The sequence below is a fragment of the Platichthys flesus genome, chromosome 11 (genome assembly GCF_949316205.1).
Source record: "Platichthys flesus chromosome 11, fPlaFle2.1, whole genome shotgun sequence".
Classification (NCBI taxonomy): domain Eukaryota; kingdom Metazoa; phylum Chordata; class Actinopteri; order Pleuronectiformes; family Pleuronectidae; genus Platichthys; species Platichthys flesus.
This window is the reverse complement of record NC_084955.1, coordinates 17,662,120-17,690,092: the sequence shown is the minus strand read 5'-3', so window position 1 is coordinate 17,690,092 and position 27,973 is coordinate 17,662,120. Positions and strand designations below refer to the sequence as shown.

General features: G+C 45.8%; 5 protein-coding genes across 5 annotated transcripts; 4 read left to right on the top strand and 1 right to left on the bottom strand.

Annotated features, from left to right (window-relative positions):
* The first annotated feature begins 97 nt into the window (after positions 1–97).
* Positions 98–8,225, top strand: znf628 (zinc finger protein 628). Its single transcript, XM_062399883.1, has 9 exons — positions 98–254; positions 678–1,226; positions 2,197–2,269; positions 2,359–3,285; positions 3,962–4,132; positions 4,233–4,566; positions 4,818–4,972; positions 5,462–5,704; positions 5,817–8,225. The coding sequence occupies exons 2-9, from the start codon at positions 841–843 to the stop codon at positions 7,842–7,844; spliced, it is 4,317 nt and encodes a 1,438-aa protein (XP_062255867.1). The 5' UTR covers positions 98–254; positions 678–840; the 3' UTR covers positions 7,845–8,225.
* Positions 8,226–9,231: 1,006 nt separating this feature from the next.
* Positions 9,232–12,120, top strand: nat14 (N-acetyltransferase 14 (GCN5-related, putative)). Its single transcript, XM_062400037.1, has 4 exons — positions 9,232–9,401; positions 9,876–10,030; positions 10,334–10,639; positions 10,744–12,120. Exons 2-4 carry the CDS (start codon positions 9,950–9,952, stop codon positions 11,203–11,205), a joined length of 849 nt encoding a protein of 282 aa, XP_062256021.1. The 5' UTR covers positions 9,232–9,401; positions 9,876–9,949; the 3' UTR covers positions 11,206–12,120.
* Positions 12,121–14,416: 2,296 nt separating this feature from the next.
* aicda (activation-induced cytidine deaminase) lies at positions 14,417–16,436 on the top strand. Its single transcript, XM_062400067.1, has 5 exons — positions 14,417–14,599; positions 15,273–15,438; positions 15,570–15,852; positions 15,966–16,081; positions 16,169–16,436. Exons 1-5 carry the CDS (start codon positions 14,580–14,582, stop codon positions 16,217–16,219), a joined length of 636 nt encoding a protein of 211 aa, XP_062256051.1. The 5' UTR covers positions 14,417–14,579; the 3' UTR covers positions 16,220–16,436.
* Positions 16,437–17,167: 731 nt separating this feature from the next.
* Positions 17,168–22,625, top strand: LOC133965470 (adaptin ear-binding coat-associated protein 1-like). Its single transcript, XM_062400046.1, has 7 exons — positions 17,168–17,333; positions 18,386–18,486; positions 18,895–18,999; positions 19,241–19,322; positions 19,446–19,554; positions 19,806–19,950; positions 21,024–22,625. The coding sequence occupies exons 1-7, from the start codon at positions 17,233–17,235 to the stop codon at positions 21,134–21,136; spliced, it is 756 nt and encodes a 251-aa protein (XP_062256030.1). The 5' UTR covers positions 17,168–17,232; the 3' UTR covers positions 21,137–22,625.
* A 662-nt stretch (positions 22,626–23,287) lies between these two features.
* mfap5 (microfibril associated protein 5) lies at positions 23,288–26,453 on the bottom strand. Its single transcript, XM_062400078.1, has 7 exons — positions 26,396–26,453; positions 25,331–25,420; positions 25,184–25,216; positions 25,004–25,039; positions 24,787–24,874; positions 23,925–23,998; positions 23,288–23,831 (listed from the first exon to the last, which is right to left on the bottom strand). The coding sequence occupies exons 2-7, from the start codon at positions 25,371–25,373 to the stop codon at positions 23,719–23,721; spliced, it is 387 nt and encodes a 128-aa protein (XP_062256062.1). The 5' UTR covers positions 25,374–25,420; positions 26,396–26,453; the 3' UTR covers positions 23,288–23,718.
* Between the last annotated feature and the right edge of the window lie 1,520 nt (positions 26,454–27,973).

The window sequence follows — 27,973 nt, the reverse complement described above, 5'->3', positions numbered from 1 at the left end:
TGGGGTGAAAATATTTTTGGAAATTCATTGTAAAAACGTCAATCTGTCTCTGGAAGCTGCAGACCAATGGGTGCGTCGCATCTAATAGAGCGTGCGGCCAATCGGCGTCCCCGTTCTTAGGAGGCGGCATCGGGCGGAGAGCTGCTGTTAGTCTGCGCCGTGTTTATTGTTAAGGTTGTGTGGATCAGCACTGCGGAACCAGCTCGTCTCCAGAACATCAACAATGTCGCTTCTGGACGAGCTGGAGACACGAGGTGAGCGGAGCCGCGGTCCGAACCCATGCACGATCCCACACGACATTCCGCATCGACGGCGGCTACATTAGCTTTTATACACAGGCCGGGGACCGGTTGTGTTCACGCTGTTAAATGTCCTATTTGGGGTTGTTGCTTTGTAGCTCGCACAGCTAACTGTAAACACTTGGATGTGTGGGAGCTTAATGTGTAGCTTAGCTTTAGCCTCTGTGTTTTTGTTGCTAGCAAGCACTGCACTGCGGGGACGGGCAGAAAGAGACTGACAGCCAGAGGAGAGACAGCAGGGAGGGAGGTAGGGAGGGAGGGAGGGAGGGGATTCATGGTGTATGATGGAGGTGGTGGTGGGGGGGAGGAATTTAAAGGGGACACGGTCACGAGGAGTCACCAAGTTCTTGTGTTTGTTTCCATCTCTCTCCATGTCAGACCTCCCCTGAGCTGCCTACTTGGGATGACAGCTGCTGTGTCCAGGGAAGGAGTTAATCGAAACACCCAGAGGAAAACATGAAAGCAGGACAAGTGGAAGGAGGAGATGCCATGACAGCACACCACAAGTGATCCCACGCCACTCTTTCTCTGGAACACCCTCATGGCTGACTCTGTGGCCTTAGTGGTCCCATCAGAACTGCTGCCGCCTCAGTCCGCCGCCTCGCTCTCTCCCTTCCCGTCCCTGCTTGGCTCAGGAGAGGAGGGCGAGGACGAGCAGGAGAGAGATGAGATCCAGGAGGGGGACAAGGAGGTCATGGAGGGCGGAGAAGAGGTGGTCCTGGACATGGTGACGTCGTCTGTGTCGGGCACAGCCCTGCAGCCCAAGCAGTCGGAGCATCCCTTTCAGTGTCTGGACTGTGGCAAGAGCTTCAGGTGGTCGTCCAGGCTGACTCACCACCAGCGGAGCCACAACAATGAGAGACCCTACCGTTGTAACCTCTGTCCCAAGGCCTTCAAGGGCTCCTCCGCTCTGCTCTACCACCAACGGTATAGCTTCACAATACTCAATCAATCAATACAAATTTAATTTGTATAGCCCATATTCACAAATCACAATTAGTCTCATAGGGCTTATGAAAAGTCCTCAGAGAGCCACATATGAGGGGACGGATTGAAGTGTAATAGACACTGCGGTAAACGGAACACATCGAAATAACAGTTTACAATATTTATTAGAAGAAACAGTTTGTAACATAATGGAGTAAGTGTCTTATTATCAGGAACCACCACATGCCACCATGATCAACAATCCATCATCATGATCCACCAATATCTGTCTGATCGGCAATACTGCAACTTGCTATTGCAGTATTTGTGTAATGAAAAAAATTGTTTATATTAGAAACAATTTTCTGGATGGGAGCTACCTCATCGATGGAGCATTTTTTAACACACATTAACAGATACAGATATATAAGATATAGTGTGTGTGGAATCTTTTAAGTAGCCATTATTTGACTAAAGGCTTAAGATACAGATACTTATCTTTCAACAAATCCTCTAAATACTCAACAATGATAAAGGATGTAATGTCAAGATATCAGGGTGGTCAGTGATTGAACATTGAGGAGAGTGTTCATGATCTATAAATAGCGTATAAGAGTGATACTATATAGTGTGTAGCCTGGTTGTTTCCATTAACAGATTTATCGAAAATTTTAATGGTTCTCAAACTTAAGTGAAGTGAAAGGGATGGGGATGGAGCATTGGCAAAGCAGAAGTCGAATGTGAGCCTCAGCCTTGCTCGTAATCTGTCCAATTTCAGTTTAACAGGAAACTCAGGGTAGAAGATTAATATCAAAAATCCATATTACATACCTATTTGCAGCTACTGTATAAAAGTATATTGCAGTAGAAATTACTGCCATTTATTTGTATCTTCATTATGTGTCACACATTTAATAATTGTACATAATCAATAGTACTGTCCTCTTAAATTGTTATTTTTGTTCTGCAGGTCTCACTCAGGGGAGAAGCCTTACAAATGTCAGGACTGTGGTAAAGCCTTCAAACGCTCCTCTCTGCTCCAGGTGAACCGACAAACTTAATTCATGTTACACGCAAGGAAAGACTTCACTTTGGAGAGAGATTTAACATCTCTGTCTCTGTCTTTCTCCAGGTCCATCAGAGTGTCCACACTGGAGTTCGTACCTTCTTGTGCCCCTATTGCCCACTGACTTTTAAGTGGAGTTCTCACTACCAGTATCACCTGCGCCAGCACACTGGAGAATGCCCATATCCCTGTGACACTTGCCCCAAGGCCTTCAAGAACTCAAGCAGTCTGCGGCGTCACAAGAATGTCCATCTTGGTCTCAAGCCTTACACCTGCTCAGTGTGTAACAAATCCTTCACCCAGTCCACCAACCTAAGGCAGCACATGAGGATACACACAGGCGAGAAGCCGTACGTCTGTGGTGAGTGCGGACGCAGCTTCACACATTCATCGAACCTAGCTCTGCACAAGAACTCTCACGCACACCTCAACGCAGGAGGGAAGGAGGGAAAGAGAGGAGAGGATGCAAGGAAGGCAAATATGGAGGTGGTGGTAGGGACGGAGGAAATGACGTCATCCATGTTGACGGACATGGTGGGGTTTGTGAGCCAGGAAGGAACGGATGGGGTGGGGGTGGGGATGGAAGAAGTGTTCCTGTCAACCACCTCATCCAGCCAGAATCCAACTCTGCTCCGTCAGCTCACCCTGACCTCCTCTGGGGAGGAGATCTGTTCATCCAGGGCTATTGGGACAGAGGTTCACCTGAGCACTGACACCGGGGCCAGTGTCCTGATTTACAGCTGTGGGAGCTGCCACCACAACTTTGGGACACAAACGGACCTGGAAGAGCATCAAGTCATCCACATGGCTCCAGAGGAGCACTGTGGAGAGGGTGGGCCTGGGGGAGGGATGGAGGTTGGGGATGGGCTTGTTGGAGCTGGACACCTGCTGGCTGACTTTGAGGAGGTGGTGGAGACTACCACAGTGGTGGAAAATGGACACGCAACAGAGGTGCTGCTTGGACTGACAGAGGTCACAGATAACAGCAATACAGTAAGTGAAGTGGGATCAAATGGATGAATGCAAGAAGAGAAAAATAAGACAATTTAACTTTTAATAAAAGGGAAACAATGAAATGGCTTACAGTATATCTAGACAGGGGATCAGCCCACCGGGAGTTTAATGTTGCCTGGTTTCAGACTTCTGTGTCGGGCCCATTGATGGCGGTTTATCTTGCTTATGTATTTGTCATGAATTTAGCCTCCAAGCTTTATTCGTGAAAATACAGACAGAAACATGGCAACAGCTGTGGATGAGATCAAAACACATTGACAAATTCAAAGTTGATTGACCTATTATCAGCCATCATAAACATAAAATCAGGCTATCAAGTATTTGGCCGAAGTGTTAATTGGAACAGAGTGACAATACACACAGAGTTCTATATAATATATCTTAATTCATATAAAAGTAGAGGGGGGGCTTGGAGAATGCATAGCTCCGCCAAGGCTGACGTAATATAAAGGGTTCTTTCTTGGGTCACTCCGCACCCCTGGGGAGAATCGGTTCAATATTCTTTGCATAATTCAGCGAACCATCTAGCAAACAAACAAGCATTTCTGTGGGAAAACATAACTTCCTCGGTGTGGGTAAAGATCTGTTCTCTTCAATGAGTGAGTTTAAACTGCCGAAATGTGTCTGATAGGTTTTACTTCCTTTGGCTTGTCAGAATGTGGGCACCACCCAGGCCCAGTTTGACCTGCTGCAGACCTTCACCGAGGTGACTCAGAGCTCTGAGACCGTTCAGCCAGAGGACAGAACCACATGGGCAGGGCTGTCATGTGGCTACTGCAATAAGACCTTCAAGACCACTGGAGGCCTCAATAGACACGTTTCACTGGTGAGAAGGACTTGTAATTACTCCACCACTATCGCTGTTGTGCAGATTAACCGTCCTCGCAATAACCTCTATCTTCTGTGCGCCCTTTTTGTTTGTCCAGATGCACGCACTTTCATCACAGTCCCGCTCGCAGTTCAGCTGCTCCGCCTGCGACCGCTCCTTTCCCCTTCTCTCCTCACTCCTCACCCACCAGCACTCGCACACCCCCGAGCAGCGTCTCCTGGCCGAGGCAGAAGCGGAGATTGTGTGCCCTGCATCCCTTTCCCTGTCCATCCCTCTGCCTTCCTCTCCCAGCCAAGCTGACAAGCACCAGGAGGGCCCGAGGGAGATCCACGTGGACATCATTACCGTCGGTGAGGAGCATGAAGAACAGCCAGCTAAACCAGCCAAAGCCACCAAAAAGACAGGAGTCAGCAAGAACACTCCTGCTGGAGGTAAAGGCATTTTGATAACAGAACAGACACAATCTGCATTTTAATACTTTCCATCTGTACTGGTAAATCTATCAATGATAGACCATCCACGCTAAATTCAGAATCAGAGTGCATGAAACATTTCTGGTCACCAGGGAAGTTGATCTGTCTTTGTCCTTAAGATAGGTTAACATGTAAGAGGTTGCTTTTTACTGTGATAATTACTACACTGGTTTTCACAAATGTGTCACTGTTCCCACACGGTCATTCAGAGAGGCCTTACCGCTGTTCAGAGTGCGGAAAAGCCTTCAAAGGTTCATCTGGGCTAAAGTACCACATGAGGGATCACACTGGGGAAAGGCCCTACCGCTGCACTGAGTGCGGAAAGAGCTTCAAAAGGTCGTCACTGCTTTCAATCCATCAGAGGGTAAGACTCAGTCTCACACAAGCTTAAGCTCCAAGTGAGAGATCCATGATTTGGGAGCTGACCTTCATGATTTAGTCATAGTGAAACTCCATGTTTCTCCATTTTACTGGGGTTGTGGCTCTTGAGTATAGTACACACCCCTGCAGATGAATGAAGTCTACAAAAGACAAATCCAAACAGCAATAAAAAAGAAACTCCGCAATTACAGCACTCTTGTGGCCGTATTTTAATGTCCCCTTGCTGGCTGCCACTCATGGGCTGCATTTAGTTCCTATTGGAAGAAACTGAACTGAAGGGTTTTTCTGTTTCAAAGCATTCTTTGAGAATTGGGCTCATTAGAAAACACACATACACAAAATCATTCATATCAACAAATGTTAAAGTAACCTAGTAATTATTTAAAGTTTGTCTTTCCTTGTGAACACTGAAATATTTGTACATAATTCCAAATATAAAACAAAAAACAAATGTCCTTTGCACTTTACCCAGGTCCACACCGGTGTGCGGGCGTTCCAGTGCCCTCACTGCCCTCTCACTTTCAAATGGAGCTCTCACTACCAGTACCATTTGCGGCAGCACACTGGTGAGAGGCCATATGTGTGTAAGGAGTGCGGCAAGTCCTTCAAGAACACCAGCTGTCTGCGTCGACACAGTCAGATGCACACTGGACTGCGGCCTCATATCTGCTCCATCTGCTCAAAGTCCTTCTCCCAAACATCAAACCTCAAACAGGTCAGTGCAGCCTCTAAAGGTTCTGTTTGTATGGAAGAGATTTGTCTTATCTTACAAACTGTTCCTTTAATATCTCTTCCTTTTTCTCTTGTTGTTATTTCTCTGAGAACAGCATGAACGCACCCATTCCGGGGAGAGACCCTTCCAGTGCACACACTGCAATAAAAGCTTTACACACTCCTCCAACCTTCAGCTGCACCTTCGCACACACTCCTCACGCAAGGACTTCAAATGCCCGTACTGCTCCAAAGAGTTTGTCATGCACTCCTACTTGCAGAGGCACATCCGCACCCATGGCAGCACCGTTCCCCTGCCCTGCCCTGGTGGTGGAGGTCAGGACGGTGTGGCTGTGAATGCCAGTGTCGGAGGAGTAACCACCACCACAACGTTGCTCAACCCCATCACCCTGGAAGCCTCAGGAAACAATAGCAGCTTGATTGTGTCCCAGCCAGCACTTAATATTCCCCCCAACACCTCCCAGCACTACTTCATGATTCAGACAGTCAGTGGCCTGCAGCTCATTCCTCTGTCATCCCCTGCACCTCCACCCCCTCCTCCTCTGCCACCACCTCCGTCCCAGACCCAAAACTTCCTCCTCCTGCAGTGTCCCTCCAATAATGGCAGCCAGTCCAGCTTGATTCTTGTTCCCACAACAAACAACCCTCCACCAGCTCCGGAGCCTCAGACTCTGCCTGTACTCCAGACAATCCAAGCACTCCAGCCCGTCCTAAACCAAACACAGACTCCGATACCCCATTATCCAACTGTATCGCAGCAACAGCAGCAGACCAGGATCATAATCACCAACAACAATAACAATGCAAACACTCCTGTTGCCACGCCAACGCACACCCTGTCCACGAACTCCCTACTCACTAAGCCCATATTAGGGAAAAGCACACGGACAGCACGGAGCAGACGGGGACGCAAACCAAAAGTTATTCTTCAGAAGACTGAAACGGCTCCTGTCAGTCAAACTACAGGTGGAGCTTTGTCAGCAACAAACTGTAACGTGACACAAAGTTTCACACAGACATCAGCTGCCAACACTAGTACAGAGACTTCATCGTCTGTCGCCACTGTTTCCTTGTCAACACCTTGCACTACAATCTCAACATTTCCATCCTCCACCTCTGTAGTCCACACCTCAGGGCCCCCATCAGCTGTTACTGTGGTTACACCAGCCACCCCATTAGCCACAGCATCAGTTTCTACTCCCATCCCAGCCATGCTGGACCAGAAACCTCATACCACTGTTGGGCAAATGAGGACAAGGCAGACCGTGACAGGGAAGCAGTTTGTGCTGTGTTTTGATAATGAAGAACAGGCAAAGGAGGGGCTGACCATTGAGGAGGGTGGGGAGTCTTACGTGTTACAGTTTGAAGGGGACGCATCAACTGAGGCAGTCGATGGGGGAATGGGTGGAGAGGGAAAGTCTCTTGTGCTTCAGTTTAAGACGGATGGGCAAGGTGATGAAGAAAAGGGGGAGGATAAGGGAGGGATGATGTCACTTCTGCACAACTGGGGTGAAGAAAAGGAGGGTACGAGACACACAGGAGAGGGGAGCAGCCAGGGAGAGTCTTATGTCCTTCACTTTCACACCGAGGCACAGGACAGTGGTTCCAGTGGCACTTACAGCCAAGGGCAAGAAAACAGCCTGCAGCTTTCCTGCTCACAAACCCAAGGTCTGGTGCCCCTCGACGGGCAGGACATGGTGTTTGAACTCGGGGGTGAGACCAAAATGGAGCAGGAAAGTGAGGAGGGTATGCAGATGATAGCCCTGATCGAGGGTGAAGGGGGCATGATGGGGGAGGATGGGGCCGGTGTCAATGATTCAAGCGGTAGGGTTACTGAGGATGGAGGAGCCATGGAAGGTATATTCCAGCTGGAAAATGGGGAGGAAATTGTCATCATAGAGGTCAGCACCAGTAGCTTGAGGGAAGGGAGAATCGAGAGAGGACGGGACGGGGACGTCTCACAAAGCTGTGAGGTCAAATATGAGGCTGCGACTGATGAGGCAAATGACAATTCTATGAAGGAACACAACTCTGCAGCCAGCACAGAAGGACAGACACCCGCCGATGACGCAATGAGAAATGGACCTATACCTAGTTCTGAAGAGATGCAGTTCTCTGACTAAAACCAGTTTGCATGTTGTGTGAATGTGTGAGTGTGTGTGTGCGTGCGTGCATGGGTGCGTTAATAAATGCCTGGCTTGTTTGTGAGCTCAGCGTGTTAGCACTTTAGTCAGTTTGAGTTCTCATGGAACTGAGAGGAGAACATGCAATGAGATGAGTACTCTGTTGTTATACCATGGTGCCAAATATTAGAAATGTTATACATTCAAATAGGCTGTTCATGGTCCTCAGAATATTCCCCCCAAATATTAGTTTGAATGATACCGTCTTTGGCAGTTTGTTTATTAAGTCGGTAACTTTGTGAATACATGTTGTAAATGGCCTTTTCTTCTCAACCTTAATAACTAATACTAAGTAATTATGAATAAATTTGTTTTGTCTTACCTCTTTGTCATGAGCCTTTTTTTCAGGTATTGGTTTTAGTTTATTACTTACGCTAAGGAGGTTATGTTTCCATCTGTTTGTTATTTTGCAGGATTACACAGAAACTTGGTGGAAGGATGGGAAATAGCTCGGGGCGGAAAAACTTGTCACATTTTGGTTTGGTTCTTTTTTCATTACTTTGATTTCACGGAGAATAATTCCTGCATTCTGATGATAAAACCTCATAGTTAGGAGGTTGGAGTTGATCAGTGGTACATCTTGATGCAGGACCAAATGGAGTTGATCAGTGGTACATCTTGATGCAGGACCAAATGTAAATCTTGATCTAGTGGATTTAAAATATCTTCATGATGGGGGGGGGGGGTACTCTTTTCTCACTGCCACTACCTTCACTGACAAGCTGAGATAATGGAAATGCAGCAAAACATTAACTGTTTTAACAGATAAGACAAGATAAACCAAATTCATTCCACAGGATATCAAAGTGAATATTGAGGATTTTGATGTGTATCCAGATCTGTCAGTGTCTTGAGAAATAATTCATGGGTCTAGACGGGGAAAAAAATCTGTCATGTTGAGGTGGTTGGGATGGATGAGTGAAAATGTTGGTACAGGTCTGGATCTAGTTGATTTAAAGTAATTTCATAGCGGGGGGGGGGGGGGGGGGGCGTCGTGTGTTTCCAGCTGTTATATGGTAACAAACCTAAATATGCAACTACCACCACTGAGAAGAGATACAATCATAAAGTATAGGCATAAATTAGTTTGACATATCTTTCACTGATTCAGATGAATATTGAGATCCATAAGTTTTATTTCGAAATAATTCATAATCCAACAAAAATCAGGCATATATATAAAGTATTATCTATTTGTGTGTGTGTAGTACCATCATAATCCACCGTAGTTGGAGCGCTGTTGGCGATTCACTTGGGGTTTCCGCCGTACGGATTGTACGTACGCAAATGGCGTAGATCGACACACTGAAGATGTGTAACGTGACCACAAATCTGAGTACCTTTGTTTACAGAATCCCTCTTTCTACGCAAGAAACGACTCTGTGGTCATTTCACCGAAACGTGCTGGAGCTGCACGGACACAACCACCGACACACCGACTGGCACAGTTTGGATTCACCATCTCCCAGCGCATTGTCAGCTGGGTTAACGCAGGAGGTGAGAGGGGCCAGGGGCGTTTTCAGCGTAGAAACGAGGGGTGCACGTGTGTCAGGGGGTCGCAGCGGGTCGGGATCACCTTACAAGGATCGCAACCAGGTCGTTAGCCTTCGACTTTAGCTCTTGTGATCGTGAAGGGGGAAAATCCAGTGTTGTGCATTGTGCAAACACATAAGCGGAGCGACACATGCATGCAACAAATCCTCCATAATCCCCATCTGTCTGTGTTGTCTAGTGGCCGGTGTGGGTGTGATGCCTCTGCACACTACCACTGACTCCCTACCACTGACTCACTGGATGTGGAGTCTACTGCATTGCATAGTAAAATTTGCCAATGTTGTAGAAACACTGGCTTCACAGCGTCACTTTATCTGCAGGATTTTTTAGTATCCAACATCCCAGAGCTGTTTTTTATACGTATGATTATAAACAATGGCATCCTCTCGTCCATTCACTGTTCTCCTGTGATTGTAGGTTCCCTGTGCACACGGTGTGGATGTTGACGTTTGCACCTCACTGTGTGTAGAGGACCACAGGCCGGTCTCAACATGGTGAGGCTGGAGCTGGATAAGATGACGATGAGGAGGATGAAGGAGGACGACATTGAGACGATCAAGGCCCTCATCAAGGTTCGTGCAGATCATGCTTTTGGGACACGGTCATTTCACCTGAATTGATTGGAAATTAACGTTTGTCCTTTTTTTATACGGTGGCTGAAAGAGCTCAATTTAACAAAACACAGGCAGATAGAAAAAACACTTGCAAATTAAGAAAACAACTTCATCACCTTGAAGACACATGCACTGCAAAAAGTCACACAAATTAAGAGAACGACAACGGAAATGTTTTCCAGGGGAGCCATAAAACTGGTGGAAGCTGTTTGAAGTTTTTATGTATTTCCCTTTTTAACTTGCGTCCATTTGTCTTTCCAGGAGGGCTGCGAGGGCACAGAGAACCGCCTCATCCTCCACGTCCTCACTCGTCCGCTCTGCCTCTTCATCTTGGCCATTTTCTCCTCAATCCTGCGCTGCATCGTCCACTCCTTCATCCTGGCCCTGGCTATTCCCGTCTTCCTGCTAATTATCTTTCTCAAAATCAGCATGCCACGGTCCACAGGGGTTCTGGGCAGCAGCCGCCCCTCCTGGGACTACGTGGGCAGCAGCTACCGCGGGGTGCAGGACGAGACGCTGCAGAATCCCTATTGTAGAACCAGCGGCAAAACAACACTGACAAAAAAGGTGAGTGTGCTGGTTAGCCGGAGATGTTTTTTTTAATGTTTAAGGTCATGGTTAGTTGTTGTGAGCATTTGTTGCAGCCTTATAATAAAATGTCTTTTCTTCAGCCAAGATCCAGAATCGGTACCAAAGACAAGGACAAGGAAAAGGAAAAGGACAAGGAGGTGTCAACAGAGAAGATCACCCCAGAGCGGGAGAAGGCAGCAGGACAGGTCTGGGTGGCGGACTGCGATGGGGAGATCCTGGGCTGCATCTTCCGGGAGAGTGAGACGCGACCGGGCATCAGGAGGATCTGCAGGGTGGTGACAGGCTGCTGGTACCGCAAGGAGGGCCTGGGCCGGATGCTTGTCCACAGTCTGGAGCAGAGAGAGAGGGCGGCCGGGGCGCACAGAGTCTATGCACATGTCCCCTACCCCTCTCAGCTGGGGGAGGTGTTCTTCAAGAAACTGGGTTATCACCAGCTCGGGCAGGGGGCTGATGAGGAAGACGAGGAGGAGATGAAGCTGGAGAAGCCGGAGAGAGGCTTTATGGGATACCCCCTCACGAAGGTGTTTTACAAAGACCTGTGATTGACTCATGAAGTGAAAAGAGAGGCCATGGGGGCAAGCTGTGGATCTCTGCAGTGTCATGTGTGGAATTTTGTTTAAGTTAATAATTTATGGAGTATCTGTGTTATTTATGCCCGTATTTATTTAATGTTTGTGTTGCTGTTCCTATTTGTGTGTTTGTTTAAACTATATTTGACCTTTTTTAGTTTTCATCATCAAAAACAAAATTTGTCCATTTTAACAAAACAAATTATTATATAAGAATTCTAAGATGACAGCATGATGCCTCAGGTCTGCTGTTCTCCATCATGAAGTGAAGTATTTATTTGAAATGTCGGCGGAGAAAATGTTTTATCGTCAAACTCACGGTAAATGGGTTTGCGGGGGCGAGCAGAATTGCAGCTGTTTCTTTGTGTGTGAAACCTGACAGATGTGTAGGAGGATGCACTGTAACTGTAAAGGAAGTGTGTGTGTGGTTTTTAAGAACCTGCAGAGTCTGTCTATGGCTGCCGCTGCTCTCCGCTCATGTACAGTGTATGACTCTGCAAAAACAGCTCTTCATCTCTTTCATTGAGATTCTCTTTGTTATATTTTATCATTATTTTATTACCAGGAATATCAGTGACTGAGATTTTCAGATTCTGCATTCATTCATGCGGATCATCACAGTTTCTGAGCCAGCCATTGAGAAAATATTTCACTGCTGAAATATTTGAATAACTGATTGGGTTTGAATTAGAATTTTTCTTATTATTTGTCAAAATAAGAGACATTTGAAGGTTCTCTCATGAATGTGTTTTTTATATCACTGTAAACTTTATGGTTGGACGTGTTTCACACAGAGTAAACAATCTTAGGGAGTCATTTCGGGCTCTTCTGATGGATTGTAAACTGACTGATTAACATAATAGATTAAATAAAATAAAATTAAATGTGTTTTGTGTTTTACAAAATCAAACCTACCTAAATCCACTCTGCTATTAGTGTTTCCAAACTCATTTGCACGGCACTTAAAAGCTGTGCAGGGGTATTCTGACTCAGGAACGTGTGTGGTTTGCAGGTGAATGGCACTTTATGTATCTAAGTGGTGGGGAAATGCACACAGCCCGAGTCTGAGGCTAACCTTGATATGGTTAGCAGCCCTCGAGCTTGCATTACAAATCTACCCAGCTGCAAAAACCTCAGCCGGTGTCAGTGTAGCATCAACGTTTCGCAGATCAACACCACAGGATGTTTGTACACTGTTAAAATGTGTGGGAATGGAGGCATATCTCACCTGATGTGAAGACACACAGGAGCTTCCACTTTACTGCTGTAACTCCTGATCGTGCAAAGCTGTAGTGGAAAATCACTGTCCTCTAATTAACTTGGATGAAAACGCTGAGCTGTAACACATCAGTGTTGTTACATGCACAACTAAGTGTGTGGTCAGGCCGTTTTCGACTTGTAAAAGCTGTATTTTTACTTGTGACACTTCTTGGTCATCACCAGGTTGTTTCTTCATGAGCAGACACCTGTTAGCTGGGCCTCGACCCGCCCGATCTGGAGCTATTATTGTTGTCAGGAAACAGATGTGAGTTCACACACTGGAAAGAAAGTCTGTTTGTGACTGTGGTCTTGTGTGTCTGCACGTTATGACTGTGTGTGTGTGTGTGTGTGCGCGTGTGTGCAGGGTGTGGGCGGGTGGGTTTCGGAAAGTATGACTTGGCATTTCCTACACCCGGTTTGTGCCCCTGACTACGGGTTAAATGCACAGCCATGTCTGGCCCTACCGAGCTGCACCACACACGCACAGTGCACAACAGGGCTGCTAGTGCACGTGAGTGTCCATGTGTGACTGGGAGATGACCTTGGTCAGCCGTGGTCAAACCCGGAGAGTTGGGTGGGAAGTGGTTTCATATAGTTTGGCATCTGATCAGCCTCTTGAAGTCGGGAAAAGACATGCACACAAGATCAAATGTGCAGAGACATTATGCTTAGTGCACTGTCAGAGTAATGCAATATGATGTGAGGTTGTTCTGGGCATACAGACACACACACACAATCATAGGCTAAATCAAATTAATTTGTTCCAGATGATGAACAACATATAGACTGTGTTAATGGCCTGCTCGTACAGATGGCTAACGCACATGTAGCACATACACGCACAGATGAGCTCCAAAAACAGCCACCCTGGGAAACGGTGAATTCCCCAAACCACAGAGTGCATGAGAGGGTGAGGGGAGTCATGGGAAAGCAGAGTGCCTGCATGCAGCACCACGGAGTGAGTAGACTGGGCCAGAGCTAAAACAGACAGAGAGAAGAAAAGACGAGAGAAAAATAATAGACATCCTCGTTTGGCGAGGGCGGATGACAGCGTCTGTTGGTTCAAAGGCTTATGAGTGAGATTTATCCACACACTGTGGTCGGTCAGCTGGCCGGACAGCCGAGCAGACACGTAAGGCGAGGGAGGTCGATGACAGTTCCACTCCCCGCCTGACACAGTTTGGGAAAACCCAGATCAGAGGACAAAGTAGGTGTCAGGGCCTCCGAGGTCTGGGAACGCCCATGGCTCCACCAGACCCTGAGGCCCGGGTGAAGTGGGGAGCTTGATAGGTGAGGAGGGTGAATAGGCAGGAAGGTACAGAGCTGATCCCTCTACATCAATGTAAGCAGAAGACCTGGGAGTTCTTTCTTCATGATGTGGGGAAACTACAGGGACTGGTGACTGGATGAGACTCAAGTGTTTGGAAAGTTTCAGCCAGTTTGGTGACGTCTGTGAAAAACTCCAAAGGTTACAAATCACGTCAAACGCCCCTCTAACGTGTGGTCACTCCGATTGTTGTGCAAAATCTGTGTTGTGCAACGTTTCTAACCAATAAAATTCCTTTAATGCCTTCTACCAAAAGAGTGGTTTCACTTTGGCAATTATGTAAACGAATGGTAATTCAAGTAAGAAAGGACATCAAAACCACAGCGTCCTTAAAAGTAATGACTGAAAGATGAGTAATTCATTTGTAGCCTTAATTGTTTGCAGCGAGACGATGCAATCTCTTTTGTATCACGCCCCTCAACTTACTTTTAAAAATCTATCTGTCCAACCAGAAGCTGCTCTTTTGTGTGCAGGATGTTTATGTTTAGAGGTATATGTTCTCAGTTCCCTCCATTTAACCCCTCCATCACACACACGCACACTCACACACACACAAACACACACACACACGCACACAAACACACACACACACTAACACACAGACGCACACCCACGCACGCAAACACACACACACACACACAACACACACACACACAGACAGACACACACACCCCCCCCCCCAAACACACACACCCACACACTTTCATTATTTTTCATTTACCTCCATTTACGACTGGCTGAGCGAGGCGCGTCTTTCAAAATGATCTCAAAGTTAGACAGGTGAGTTATAATGAGCACTTTCTATCTATACGTTGCGTATGCATTTTTTGTTTGATGCATCTTTATACAGACTGCACATGCATACTTATTTAAAAAATACAAATACATAGGGTTATACGTTTTTATGAATTCTTTTGCCTTTGATTCTAATATCAGGTAATCTACAGTGGAAATACGTGTCGAAGAAGTCACAGTAACTTATGGTACTAAAAGAATAAATGAAAGTTTCTGTATTCATTTACTGTCCCGGTTTCACTCCAAGTTGTGAAAGTGAGAGCGAGAGCAGTGAATGTGAGTCGTCCTCTGACTGTCCATCGCTTACGACTGGTTAACCACAGGTTTTACATGCGTTTATTGTGCTAACTTACTGAATTAAAATTAGATTCATGTGTGAGTCATCTGAATAGCAATGTGTTAACGGGGTAACTTAACGGATTCCCTAATTGCATTTGTCTCCGTGTTTCTTGGCACAAAATGACACGTCTCTGCTAAGTACAAATTAATTTATCTTTAACTAAAGATTGATAATTGTTATTTTTGTCAAATTTAACTTTAAATATATAATAAAGTAAGCTCTTTTATCTGTTTATATAACAAACTCTTTCACTCTTAGAAATAAGGGGGCTAACTAACCACCAGGCACTGCTGTGCACCGTGTCTCTGTTTGTCTCAGTGTGCTTCTGCCCCCGAAAAAGTTCATCTTCCATTACAAGAATATGCGCTGGGCAAGGGGCCGGCATGAAACCTACCTCTGCTTCGTAGTGAAGAGGCGAGTGGGCCCAGACTCCATGACCTTTGACTTTGGACACCTCCGCAATCGCAGTGGCTGCCATGTAGAGGTAAATACTGTGGCTGAAAATCTGTGGAGCATATCCTGTAAGGTGGTCCTGTTACGGGGAGGGGCTGAAAATAACAAAACAAGGTGAAAGACTAATTATACTCCCCATTATCTTCACCGCTTTCTCCAAAGATGCTGTTCCTGCGCTACCTGGGAGTCCTGTGCCCTGGTCTGTTTGGGGGTGGAGCTGCTGGAGAGAAGAGGCTCAGTTACTCCATCACCTGGTTCTGCTCCTGGTCTCCCTGTGCCAACTGCTCCACCAGACTGGCCCAGTTACTCAGCCAGACGCCCAACCTACGCCTCAGGATCTTCGTCTCACGCCTTTACTTCTGTGACATGGAAGACAGTCAAGAGAGAGAGGGCCTGAGAATGCTGAACAAAGCTGGAGTGAACATCACAGTCATGAGTTACAAAGGTGGAGGAATAAAGACAAACCAGATTAAACCTGAGAAATTCACTTAAAATGCAACTTTTCCTTCACTTTATGGATGTTTTCTGTGACCATGTTTGTTTTCTCTCTCTCTCCAGACTACTTCTATTGCTGGCAAACCTTTGTGGCTCGTAGGCTGAGCAGCTTCAAGGCCTGGGACGAGCTGAACCAAAACTCGGTTCGCCTCACCAGAAAACTTCACCACATCCTCCAGGTGGAGGATTTACCACACTGCATTTTTGGGTCAAATGAGTAATGATGCACTCAAAATTCTAATGTGGTTTCTTATTTTCTTTCTCAGCCCTCTGAAACAGAAGATTTCAGAGATGCCTTCAAACTCCTCGGCCTGTGAAACACCCTGGACGTGACTTCCTGCTACCATGTGACCAGGTCTACCGTCGTGTCTAAAGAGAGAACACATGGTTCATCACTACAACAACTAAACTGAGATTGTTTTTATACTGAGAAAAAGCTGATTTCATATTCTGGCAAGGCTTTAAACATTGGGCAGCTGCTGCTTGTAGTTTCTGAAGCATTATTGTCATGCGAAATAAAAAAACTTACAATGATATATTGTCTTGTGTTACTGTTGATGTTCCATCACCACTGACGAGTAGCAGACTTCAATAGCTTCACACAGCACTGAACCACAGCCAGGTCCATCACTTCACTATTTTCATTGTTTTATCTAGTGTTGTGACATTTTGCAACACATGGGTCGTGAAATTGATAAAATTGTTTTTTTTCATCTGCAGTACGTTGAGCTCTCCTGGCCACCGTACCTAAGGAGTCATGTGGGGACAAAGAAAATCCAAAAAAAGTACTGTTGCAGATGTATATTTGTCATATTTGAATGTTTTTTCTCAAATCGAATGACAAATTTCCTCTTTTGTAACATTTATAGCCAAAACATGCCATGGCTGCCTTCACCTCACCCTGCCCTTCCAAACATGAAAGAGAACCTGTGTAAACCTTCAGTTGTCATAAAAACTCAAAAGATGTTTAGTTTGTCCAGTCTGGGCTACTGTAAAAAAGAAATTGGCGGCCTCCGTAGAGAGGACCCACTCCTGATGTTAATACAAAGTATTTAGATATAAAAGGACACAGTTAAGGCGTAAGACAACAATTTATACAATTTAGATTTAACACACTAGTGAAAACCATGATTATTTTAGATTCAATTCGTGCAAATAGATCCTTTTCACCTAAATGTCACACACTGAACCAAGCGCATCATTGGATCTACAGCCTGGATGTGCGCGCACACATCGAGTATTACGGTGTCGGGGCCGCTCACGCCTCACGGACGCGCCGCTCCCCGTCGTCACCAGCAGCAGCGGCCGCACACACACCGACTGAGGCAAGATGGCGACCGAGGGTCAGAGCGAGTACGAGTCCGTCCTCTGTGTCAAACCCGAAGTCAACGTCTACCGGATCCCGCCGAGGGCATCGAACAGGGCCATCAGGTGAGGATGCGGGACGGGGGGGGAGGGCGGAGGCCTGATGGGGCAGCGTCCTCGCCCAGCATCCGGGAAGCGGGCAGCCGTCATTCCGGCGACTTTCCTCCCGAGCTCATCCCCTAATCACGCAGCCTCACGCGACGGGCTGCTCGTGAGCTGCAGGTTTTTTACTGTGTTTACAAGGTCGCGGTGGGAGACAGACGAGTCACTGTGGGATGGGGGGGGTGCACCTGCCCCTGCACCTGCAGCACCGGGGCCGAGGATCCGCTGCATCCGCGTCACTGTCCCTGTGTTTACGTGCCTCCGTCCCATAGCACATCAGCGAGGACACGGTGTTCAATCAAAGATATTTCACTGGGAGTCTCCCTTTATTCTTTAACTGGCGAGTCTCATCGGCTGCAGGTTGAGATTCCCTTGCAGCTGCATTGCTCGAGGGCACTTCAGCAGGGTTTGATGGGGCCTCGGGCCCAGAGGTGGACATTATTTGAAAAACAGTGTTGTTGTGTTTATTTAGTTTGCTGCTGTGTGCTTTTGCCATCTTGTTTTGATGAAGTGACCGGGATGCAGGAGATGTGTTTATTTGGCGTTGGGATTGTTTTGCCCTCCTCTCATTGGCTGCTCCGTCCTGCAGCTGCATGGGAGCGGACATCACTCAAACCAAACAGTAGCACAGCCCCCCCCAGTCCCCCAGGACCAGAAACACGATTGGTTAACCAGTGACCATATGTACAGTGGGTAACATCGATGATGTAATATTTCGGCCTCAGGTCCCGGTGGAAGGCCCCGCCTGACGCGTTAGTCACGTTTTGTTCACTCAGGGATAAGAGAACAGTGTGAGGACGAATCATAACAATCGCACACACACGGTCACACACATGCACGCCAAACATAAAGTCCCCTTCCTGCTTCCTGTTTTTCTTACCTCGCCATGTCCACCTCAATCCAAATAAGCCGCTGTCACCAACTCACCAACACCACACCGTCCCCCTGAACGCCATTGTGTGTGTGTGTGTGTGTGTATGGGTGTTTATATGCGTGTGTTTACGTGTGTGTCCCAGGGCTGCCGATTGGAAGCTGGATGCCCCCGACTGGACGGGACGCATGCGCGTGACGGCCCGTGGCAAACTGGCCTTCGTGAAACTGGAAGACAAGATCTCTGGTGAGAGGCGCAGACAGGACCCTTGTTTACTGGCACTGTTGTAAATCATTTCACTGTGTAGTCTCCTCTGGTCGCCATCGTTCCCTCGCTCTGTTACTCATCTCTTCCAAGGTTACCCAGCCCACATCCAAGCATGCGATTCCTTTTAAAGCAAGAGGGACCATTATCTCTCTCTCTCTGTCTCTGCTGGAGCATCGGTGACTGGACATGCTGGTTTTCCTGCCTAACCCCTTATTTTGAATGGGATTCTCATATCGGAAGAGTGATCCATTTATGCAGAATCCACCAAAAACACACCATTTCTGCTCCTATTTTAAATCTTAAGCTGTTAAATGTTTCTTCAGGATCCCCATTCCCTCAAAATAGATCAATAAAATATAAGTGTGTGTCTTTTCGTGTGTTCTCCAGGGGAATTGTTTGCCCAGGCACCAGTGGAGGAGTTCCCTGGGCTCACAGTGGAAACAGTCAGTGACTCAAGTCGTTACTTCGTGCTCCGCATCCAAGACGACAATGGTGGGTGAAGTGTTTGTTGCTCAGCCATAAATATTTAGTAAACCTGCTCGAGTCTTTAGACGATAGCGTGTTTGAGTGGTTTGGTCCAGGGGCAGAGATGCTCTATAGTTTTGCCGAGTACCAAATCATGGGAAATGTTTATTGTAGTGGACATGTGGTCGTGAGAAATTGTTGGGATTGGTTTCTTCTAGTTTTTTTCCGCCATGCTGCTCCAACCCCTTGTTTGTCTTCTTCCTTTCAGGCCGCAGCGCATTCATAGGCATCGGATTTGGAGACCGGGGCGACGCCTTCGACTTTAACGTTGCACTTCAGGACCACTTTAAGTACGATGCTGCTCCACAGTGTGTCATGAATCACAACTCCTTCAGCAGTGAATGAATTTCGTCGACTCTTCTTTCCATCTTTGATCTTTTTGCATGTCTGCGCTTCTCCCTGGTTTCCTCCAGGTGGGTGAAGCAGGAAGATGAATTCACCAAGCAGGCGTCGGCTCCGGACACCACTCCCAAACTGGACCTGGGCTTCAAAGAGGGACAGACCATTACTCTCAATATTGGGGTGACTTTATTTTGATAAGAACCTAATAGTTGGACATTAGCGTGAAGTATACCTTTGTCAAACTGTGTTGCATTTGATGGGTGAACCTCCAAAGCTTTAACCAATGCAACCATGCTTATGGACAGTTGAGAATGAATTGATAATAAGGTTCTAAATTTGAATTTAAAAACCATTTTAGTATCTGTTGTATTCTAGCCTCAGTGCTAACCCCACACACTCTCACACACTTGTGTTTCTTATACTTTCTTCAGCAATCCAAAAAGAGGGACAGGGCTCGTCCGCAGAGTTCAGGCGGCTTCGGGCTCCTTCCGCCTCCACCCGGGGGAAAGCTGGCGCCGCCCCCTACGAAATCCACCAATCACAACACAGAAGAGTCTGCAGGCGTAAGCGACGAGGGTAAGTAATTATATCCCAAGAGAATGGAAACATGAAGGGGTCACGCACCCAATCACACGCCGTCTAGTGCTCAGACATAGTGAATCCAAAGGAGCTTTTGCAGGGGTGGCAGGAAACCAAAAGCTTCCTGAGAGCTGGTGACAAATAATACAAAAGTGTGACAAGATCACAGATCATCTTCAGGATCATGTCAAATTCAAATCATGCTTTTGGCTCATACATCCATTGGTAAACGACCTGAGTGCACTGCTGGGAGTAGCTCAGCCCGGTCTTAGCTCAGCGGTTAGCGTTAAACGTTATTACCCCAATATCTCACAGTTTTACTGCCATGTTTGAGGTGCAGGTTGGTGTAGCCTGGCACAGCCGTGTGATTTACAGTGGGGCATGAACCTCAGAATTCCTATTGAATGAAAGCTTGTTTACACGGTGAATATGAAGCAGAGGAAGAGTTGTTTCTTTGATGAGATGTTTTATTTCCTTGGCCTCGTTGAGCTCAGTTGTAAAGCTGTTTCCAACGGAGCGATAGTAGCCACAGTCTTTACAGCAAAGGTGGTGAGTGCAGTGTTAGGAACACCATGACACATAGACTCCTGTTGTAAAACACAGTCCCATACTTCCCTTTTAAAACGATTTTTGCCTCGTTTCTCTCTGGTCCTGTGTAGTGGAGATACTTGTACACATAAAACTGAAAATTGTCGTATCTCTACTTGAATCTAGCCGTGCACAGTGTTTCAGTTTTCTTTGCTGAGGTTTTGCAGATGCATATCTGAGGGATTCCTGCAGCCATCTGAGAACGAAAGGAGGTGAATTTTGGTTCAATGCTCAAAGCATTGAAAACATTTATTAAATTCAGGAGCAACCCAGCTAGATGCCACTGAGGTTATATATAAGCTACACAGGCTTTATATTTTTGGATTGTTTCCAAATACATTTCTGACTTGAAATGAGGTCTTGAAAAGAGACATTTCTTTACTAAACCTAAAATCACTGCATTTGTTTATAAACAAATAGGAATAACAATTATCTCAAAGGAGGATTAATGTCCCTGTTTTGTTTTATTTTCTAACCACCAGGTTTCTTGCTCGACCTGGACTCCAGTAACTCCAACTCAGTGGCTCCACCCAACCCGACCTCCACATCCAGCGCGGACTTGTGGGGAGACTTTGACTCCGTATCCCCGAAGTGAGGAGATATTCGCTCTTTTCTTTTCTCCCTCTTACTGTAACGCTCTGTAAATTTATGCAGCAGTCTTTGCAACTTCGTTCCCCCCCCCCGTTATCTGGGGGTAACCCCTCTGTCCCTTTTTATTTCCATTCAGTTTCTCAAAGCCTTGGTTTAGCCTGAGATGCACCCGGCCCTTAAAGCACATTTAGACGATTGGTCACCTTGCAAACAACTTCCATCGTCCTCGCTGGGGCTCGCGTTTCCTCGCTCTGTCTGTGTGTTCAGTCCCGCTCTCTAGTTTCATTTACATTTCTGCCTTTGCCCTTTTTCCTAACAGTGTTTTATTTGCTCATTTCTATGGTAAAGTATACACAATAGAAACAAGATGAAGGGAGACATAATCAGAAAAAGATCTGATAATGAATACTAATAAAATACAATAATGAATGAATTTTATGTACAGAGATAATTTATTTTAAATGTACATATTGTCAGTAGTTGTAAGTATTGCCATTATTGTCGTCAACTGTCTGTAGTGTAGCTTCTCATCAAGTCCCCCGCAGTGGGACTGACTATATGCACTGACTGACAGTCCGGCCTGTCCCGGTAGTTACTAATGTATAGTCCATATTAAAGGCAGGGAATTATCTAATAATAGACTTAGCTTATTGTGAAGTTTACCACTAAATGATTTTACTTGAAGGAAACCTGAGTAGATGTGCTCTCTAGCACTCTCTGGTGGGCCTGTCTGGAGAAGACGCAGCTTTTGATCATTTCACTGGCGATGGGTTTTGTGTGAATGGTTTTATCTGTAAAATCAGCACAGAGAGACGAGGAAGTGGAGATGTCGGCTGCAGCAGGGTCTCAGCACAGGAAAGGGAGGCATCAAGTGCTTTTATCTTTGCCTCAAGCTGCAACAGAGATGAGTTAGTCCATGTTATGTCATCTCCACTCGGCACAGCTGTTAAAGCTGTGACTGGTGAGTCATCTGTGTCACGACCTCTTTCCTCCTCAATGAATGGGTCTGTGTTTCAGCGCTGCCCCGAAGGGCTTTACCTCCTTCATTCTCCTTCATGCTCACGCGCAGCATGTTGCTCTGTACAAACAAGATTCAACTTCAGCCCCCGAGTTCAGATCTAATGCCATCAATGCTTCTCTGGTGCAGACAAATGCAACGTGGGACCAAGTCAGTCGGTGTTCGATGCCGTGTTTTGTTGTGATATTGTTGTGTATCAAGAGATTGGATCACGTAACACTGATATCACACCCACACACACACGTGTTGTGACAGGTGTGCAGTGGCCAGTGGTGTGACGATGGATGATGACAGGCGTGCACAGAGAGTGTGTGAGTGTGAAACCCTAACAGTGTTTGTCAGTGTTTGTTTACTGTTCAGATTATATGCATTTCTTCCAAACGTTACTTGTTATTCAAACTGTATATGTGTATGGAGATGTATATGGAATTGAATATTCAAAGAAAAACATAAAGGTATCACTTAATGACCATAACTTTTGTTTGCTGTTTTTATGTTTCCTTGAAGACCAGAGGCATGTTTGCTGGTTGTCTGTCGGTCCGTGTGTCCGTCTCCCGTGAAACACGGTATCTCAAGAACGCCTCCAGGGAATTCCTTCAAATTGGGTAGAAACGTGCAAAAAGGCTCAAAGATGATCTGATTAGAATTTGGTTCGCTGATCGTGAAAGGTCAAGGTCACTCTGACCTTACAAACATGTGTTTGGTCTTGTGAATGCAACATTTCAGCAACACCTTAAGGGAATTTCTTCAGTGGTGACCTGATTAGAGTTTGTTCAAGGTCGCTGTGACCCAAGAAAACCTGTTTCCCCTGATGAACACACTGATTCAAGTGCCTGGGAATCATGGATTGAATTATTAGATTTGATTGGTCAAAGGTCAATGTCACAGTGGCTTCACAACATGTGTTTGTATTCTTGAACATAAAATCTCACGTCTGCCTTTAAGGTATTTGTTCAAATTTTCACCAGCTGTCACTTGGACACAAAGATGAAACTTATTTCAGTTTCTCATGTGACTTTGGAAAAATGATTATGTTGACGGAACTTCCACTGGTGTACAGATGCATACAGTTGCAGGACAATACTTCTAATAAGTTTTTTAAATAGGAACGAGTAATTAGACAAATAAACTAGTAAATACAGTAGTAGCTATATTTTATTAGATACAACAGTGCACATAATACTTGATTGTCAACGAGTGCCCTACATTCCTCAACACAGTGGGTCTGTCCTTGTACCATGACTCAGTGCTGCTATAGGCCCATAACTACAGTACCTTTAATGGGTCGTAAACCATGAAAGACATGATCTGTGTCCAACAATACACAGATGAAACGAGCACACCTTCAATATTCACACACAATTAAAAGACTAATACATAAACATAGATGTGACTCAGTGTGTGAGAGAGAGAGAGAGAGAGAGAGAGAGAGAACGAGAGAGAGCGACCCCACAGGTGTTGAGCAGTGAATTTATGGTGTTATGGGCTGTTTTTATAACAACGCCCCTGGTTTGGGTCTCCATGGGGCTCCATCCCCCCCGGTGGTCACCTCGTCATCCCCCGACCCGTCAGGCCTTGTTTGCCCAGGTTTTGGGGTTGCTACGGCGATTGCGACAGCGTTTCCTATGGGATGACCTCTCCACACGTCTGGGCCATCCGGACAACTCCCGGCACAGTTCAGCTGTGGAGTGCAGAAGACACGGAGACACTGCTCATGAATGTACGGTCGTGCACGCCTGACGCCACAGTGCTCGTCACGCGTGTGGAGTCTCACCTTTCAGATACTCGTCCTGCTGGCACACGGTCCTCATGCAGATCTCCTTGTTGATGACGTAGACACGAGGGAGGCTGCGTCACAAACAGGACGGAACATGAGTGTTCTACGTCTGACCTGGTGCCAAGTACACTGACTGTAAACTTGTATGATTGATCTTTCCTCGCAAAGTAGTTTTACACAAGTACTCTTCACAGTTACAATTGAGAGGCACCTGTACTCAAAGTGGTAATACATTTTCAACTTGTGATCTCGTATAAGAAACCGCATCATCTTATAAAACACGACATTTTTAAACTGACCAGAGAGAGTAGATTCGACCGTAACATTCCGATAGTGTATGTATGCATCAGTTACATGTGTCCCAGGAGAAAGAGAGGGTCATCCACTAATAAGAAGGGCGGTGGTTCGATCCCTGGCTCCTCCAAGTGTCTTTTGGCAAGATACTCAGCCTTAAATTGCCTCTGATGCCTGTTTCTACACTGAATGAGGTGATTGATAAGATTGAGAAAGCTCTTTGTAGAAACAGTCCAATTTACCTTAATGCAAAAATAGCATCCTTATTAATAAAACTCTACCAGGGTCCATTTTTTTCTGCATTTTCAATCATTGTATTATTAACACATTTATACTATAAAAATGTTTGACATGACTTCAATTGTATGCAATGGAGCATTTTCACATTCTGGTGCATTATCCCCACATCATTTGAGCAAAGGGGCTGAGAAATAGTACCGGGTACGTTAGTGTCACCCCAGTGGGACAACACAGTCTTTATTGTGTCTTTATAAATACAGCTGGCAACACCTTGATTAAATAAGAGTATGCTGTATTTGTGTAAACTGAAAATCTTGCAGATCACCTGTACAAACAAAGACCACCAATGCATCTCTTGACGGGCTTGTGGACCGAGTACATCCTGGTGCATGGGTACATCTCCTCCCTGCAATCTGCAGAAACAGGAGATCCGTTTAAAATCATAACTAGCAACGCAAACCAAAGCAAAAAAAGCTGCACTGGAGTGTTTGTGCCGGGAGCTGGTGAGGGGCCTCCTGAGAGGCAGCTCCGAGGTCACTCACTGGCTGGCAGGACGCCTCGGGGGGCCTCTGGGGTCTCTAGAAAACAAGCAGAGAAAACACACATGTTACCAGTGGCCCACGTCGATGACTCACAGACTGACACATGTCAAATGCACCACAACTCGCCCCCCCCCCCCCCCCCGGTCTAAACGTGCCACTGGTGCAGGAGCGGAGCATTACCAGTCTGCTGGGCCCGGGCTACAGCTGTGAGCACTGCGGAACAGAAACCACATGAGGGGAGTGTTTCGCAGCACAAAAACAAACACGCAGCGACTCAACCGTCATTAAACAAGATGATTTGTGTGTGCTGTGTTTGGTAGGCGTTACCGTGGAAACTGCAGAGGAGCAGGACCACTGGATGGCCGCCCATTCCTTCGACTGGTGAGAGGTGCGCCTGATTTTTTTTTTTTTTACGAGCTGGAGGGAAAGCGAGGAGGGGGAAAGAGTCAGGACGGTTTCACAGAGTGGAACTGTTCAATATTCTCTCGTTTTGCTGTTTATGTTTCCTCTAAATCCTCATGCATGTATAAATGCTCCCAACGTTCCAGGTCACTGTAATGTTTTCCCTGCAGTTCGGCTCCAGCTAAGCACACAGAGAGCGCTGCTGTGCTTCGGGACAAGGTGTCATCGTGTGTATAGACGAGTGGCTGATGTCATGTAGCTGTGGAATAATATTTTCAACTGTACATTCGGGTAATTAGAGGTTTACATGGAGCGACTGGATTTAAAAGTTTCGCGACAAATCAGACACTTTGAAAAACATTTGACTTTCTGCTCCTGGAAATGTGTTTTTCCTCATCTCTTTCTTTCTCTCTCTCTCTTTCTCTCTCTCTTTCTCTCTCCGTCTCTCTCTCTCTCCACTCCCACCCTGCATCATTCCTCTTGTGATGTGTCAGTGTAACTTTGGAGTCCAAGACGTGAGCTCTCCGAAAAGAATGTGTTTTTTTTTTGTGTGTGCCCTGATTGAGCAGCCCCGCCGCCCCTCCTCTGTTACAGTCGCACATTCTTCTCCAGCTTTCCTTTCATAGAACACATTACTGCAATCCAAGCGTACGGTCATCACCGGCCAGTGCAAGCATGACAGCTTTGTCACCAGCAGCAATAATCCCAGAGTCATGCATTTGCAATTAGTGAAAATGAATGCTGGATTGTCCTGGTTTGGCTCTGTTGGTTTTTGTTTGTGAGAGTGGCATATTGTCCCACTGTTCACTGAACTGACTGAACTCTGCATACCACCGCACATCACATCAGAATAAAATTAAAAGTGACTGAAGTGCGTTCACGCTCGCATTTCATTTTTACATCTAATCTGCAGATCATTACCAGTAAAACAACAAGACCCTCAAGTCAAAATCAGGTGAAAAAGAAATAGTATATATATCTTGTACTCACAACTTGTGGTGTCGTCCACAACTCGTTTAGTTTTATGAATCTTTTGTCTTCTCCTCTTTCCCCTCCTTCCGTCTCTTCCTCCCTCCTCCTCCTCCTCTTTCCCAGTCGCAGTCCTCCTTCCGATCATCGTTTAACCATTTCTGCTGAAACAACCTGATGTCTTTTCATATGAATTTTTCTTTTCTCTTCGCATTCATCTTTATTTGTGAGCTGTCATTTTATTAGCCACCAGTTTCAGTGCATGTTAGTGTTTCACCCCTGAACACAGCCAAACATCATCCACAAAGAAGTTTCATCCATTCTAAACCTTAGAGGACTCTGCAAACATGTTTCAGTCAAGATAATATTCAGTTCCATTTATTAAGATAACAGCCACATCAGCCACAAAAAAGGTCAGAAAATCTGATATTATTATAGTGTGTGAGTGTGTAATTTATAACCCTCCCCAATTTGATTTTATGTCCAACCACTCAACAGTGGGCCTCAAATTGGACTTCTGCACTACTTAATATAACCAGCAGGTGGGGCAGTGTACACAGAGACTGATCCGTTTCCCCAACAGACCCAGAGAAAATGACAGAATTTATCAATTCAATCAATATTAATAAATTGACTTGATTGGCTTCGGTTTGCTCTCAGGTTACTCTAAAATGAGTCGGACAAGTATGACTCATTCCAGTGCTAATAAAATAGATTGGCCCAGGATTGATCTGCAGTAAGAGTTGTGGGTTTCACCTTGTTTCACCTCCCTCAGGCGCGTGCTGCACATCCTGAACATGAAGGATTTACATTCTTAACAGCGACTGTAGCTTGCTTTTGTCAAATCCCCCCCCCCCCCCCCAAAAAAAAAACTTTTAGCTATCGATAAAACCTTATGTAATTACTTAAGCACAAATCATTATTAGGTTTCAGTAGCAAAGACGTGAGGATTGTCTTAATTGTTCTATTATTCACAATATATTATTTGCCATTAAAAATTAATCAATTTAAGGGGAAAAAACAAACATTATAAAGAAAATCATCCTTAGTTGCAACTGAAGTTTAATTTATTGCCGGAGGAAAAACCCGTTGTGTTGTCTATTGGGATTCTGAGAGTGCACGTAATTGAGGTCATTGGTCAAAACACTGAAAAAGATGAAGTGTTCCTCACGTGTCAGTGATTTTAGACTATTTCATATTAGTGGTTGGCCCCTTAAGTGAGATATTTGAATCAAAGTGAATCAACTTGAAACCGTTGAGTATTTGTTATCTACTACCCACAATTCCTTGATGATGACTTAACATAAATACCCTTCAAATATCCCAAGTACCCAATCCGTCTTGATTTGAAAGACGAAAGTTTCACAGATCCCGAACACTTGTTTCAGAGACTCTTTTGTTGAAAATACCTTTTTTATTAGGCCTGTTATAGAAGCCCTGGGGGGGGGGGACTTGACTCTGCATCGTCTTCCATGAACTTGACTAATATAAATATTGCCACACATGCCCCTGAAGTCGCAGACAACAAAACTCTCACTCTATGGTGAGCCTGGCCCATTCAAGAGGGAGCCACTCATCATCCCCTTGACATATCGGGGC

Bases quoted from the DNA above. Each gene is read 5' to 3' on its own strand.
- znf628 (XM_062399883.1), top strand. From the start codon at position 841: ATGGCTGACTCTGTGGCCTTAGTGGTCCCATCAGAACTGCTGCCGCCT. The intron at 1,227-2,196 runs GTATAGCTTCAC...TTTGTTCTGCAG, and splicing joins GCTCTGCTCTACCACCAACG to GTCTCACTCAGGGGAGAAGC. The intron at 4,567-4,817 runs GTAAAGGCATTT...ACGGTCATTCAG, and splicing joins CAAGAACACTCCTGCTGGAG to AGAGGCCTTACCGCTGTTCA.
- nat14 (XM_062400037.1), top strand. From the start codon at position 9,950: ATGGTGAGGCTGGAGCTGGATAAGATGACGATGAGGAGGATGAAGGAG. The intron at 10,031-10,333 runs GTTCGTGCAGAT...TTGTCTTTCCAG, and splicing joins CGATCAAGGCCCTCATCAAG to GAGGGCTGCGAGGGCACAGA. The intron at 10,640-10,743 runs GTGAGTGTGCTG...TCTTTTCTTCAG, and splicing joins AAACAACACTGACAAAAAAG to CCAAGATCCAGAATCGGTAC.
- aicda (XM_062400067.1), top strand. From the start codon at position 14,580: ATGATCTCAAAGTTAGACAG. The intron at 14,600-15,272 runs GTGAGTTATAAT...TGTTTGTCTCAG, and splicing joins ATGATCTCAAAGTTAGACAG to TGTGCTTCTGCCCCCGAAAA. The intron at 15,853-15,965 runs GTGGAGGAATAA...CTCTCTCTCCAG, and splicing joins CACAGTCATGAGTTACAAAG to ACTACTTCTATTGCTGGCAA.
- LOC133965470 (XM_062400046.1), top strand. From the start codon at position 17,233: ATGGCGACCGAGGGTCAGAGCGAGTACGAGTCCGTCCTCTGTGTCAAA. The intron at 19,000-19,240 runs GTGGGTGAAGTG...TCTTCCTTTCAG, and splicing joins CCGCATCCAAGACGACAATG to GCCGCAGCGCATTCATAGGC. The intron at 19,555-19,805 runs GTGACTTTATTT...TACTTTCTTCAG, and splicing joins CCATTACTCTCAATATTGGG to CAATCCAAAAAGAGGGACAG.
- mfap5 (XM_062400078.1), bottom strand. From the start codon at position 25,373: ATGGGCGGCCATCCAGTGGTCCTGCTCCTCTGCAGTTTCCACG. The intron at 25,217-25,330 runs GTAACGCCTACC...TCTGTTCCGCAG, and splicing joins GCTCCTCTGCAGTTTCCACG to TGCTCACAGCTGTAGCCCGG. The intron at 23,999-24,786 runs GTGATCTGCAAG...TTTGTGACGCAG, and splicing joins GGTGGTCTTTGTTTGTACAG to CCTCCCTCGTGTCTACGTCA.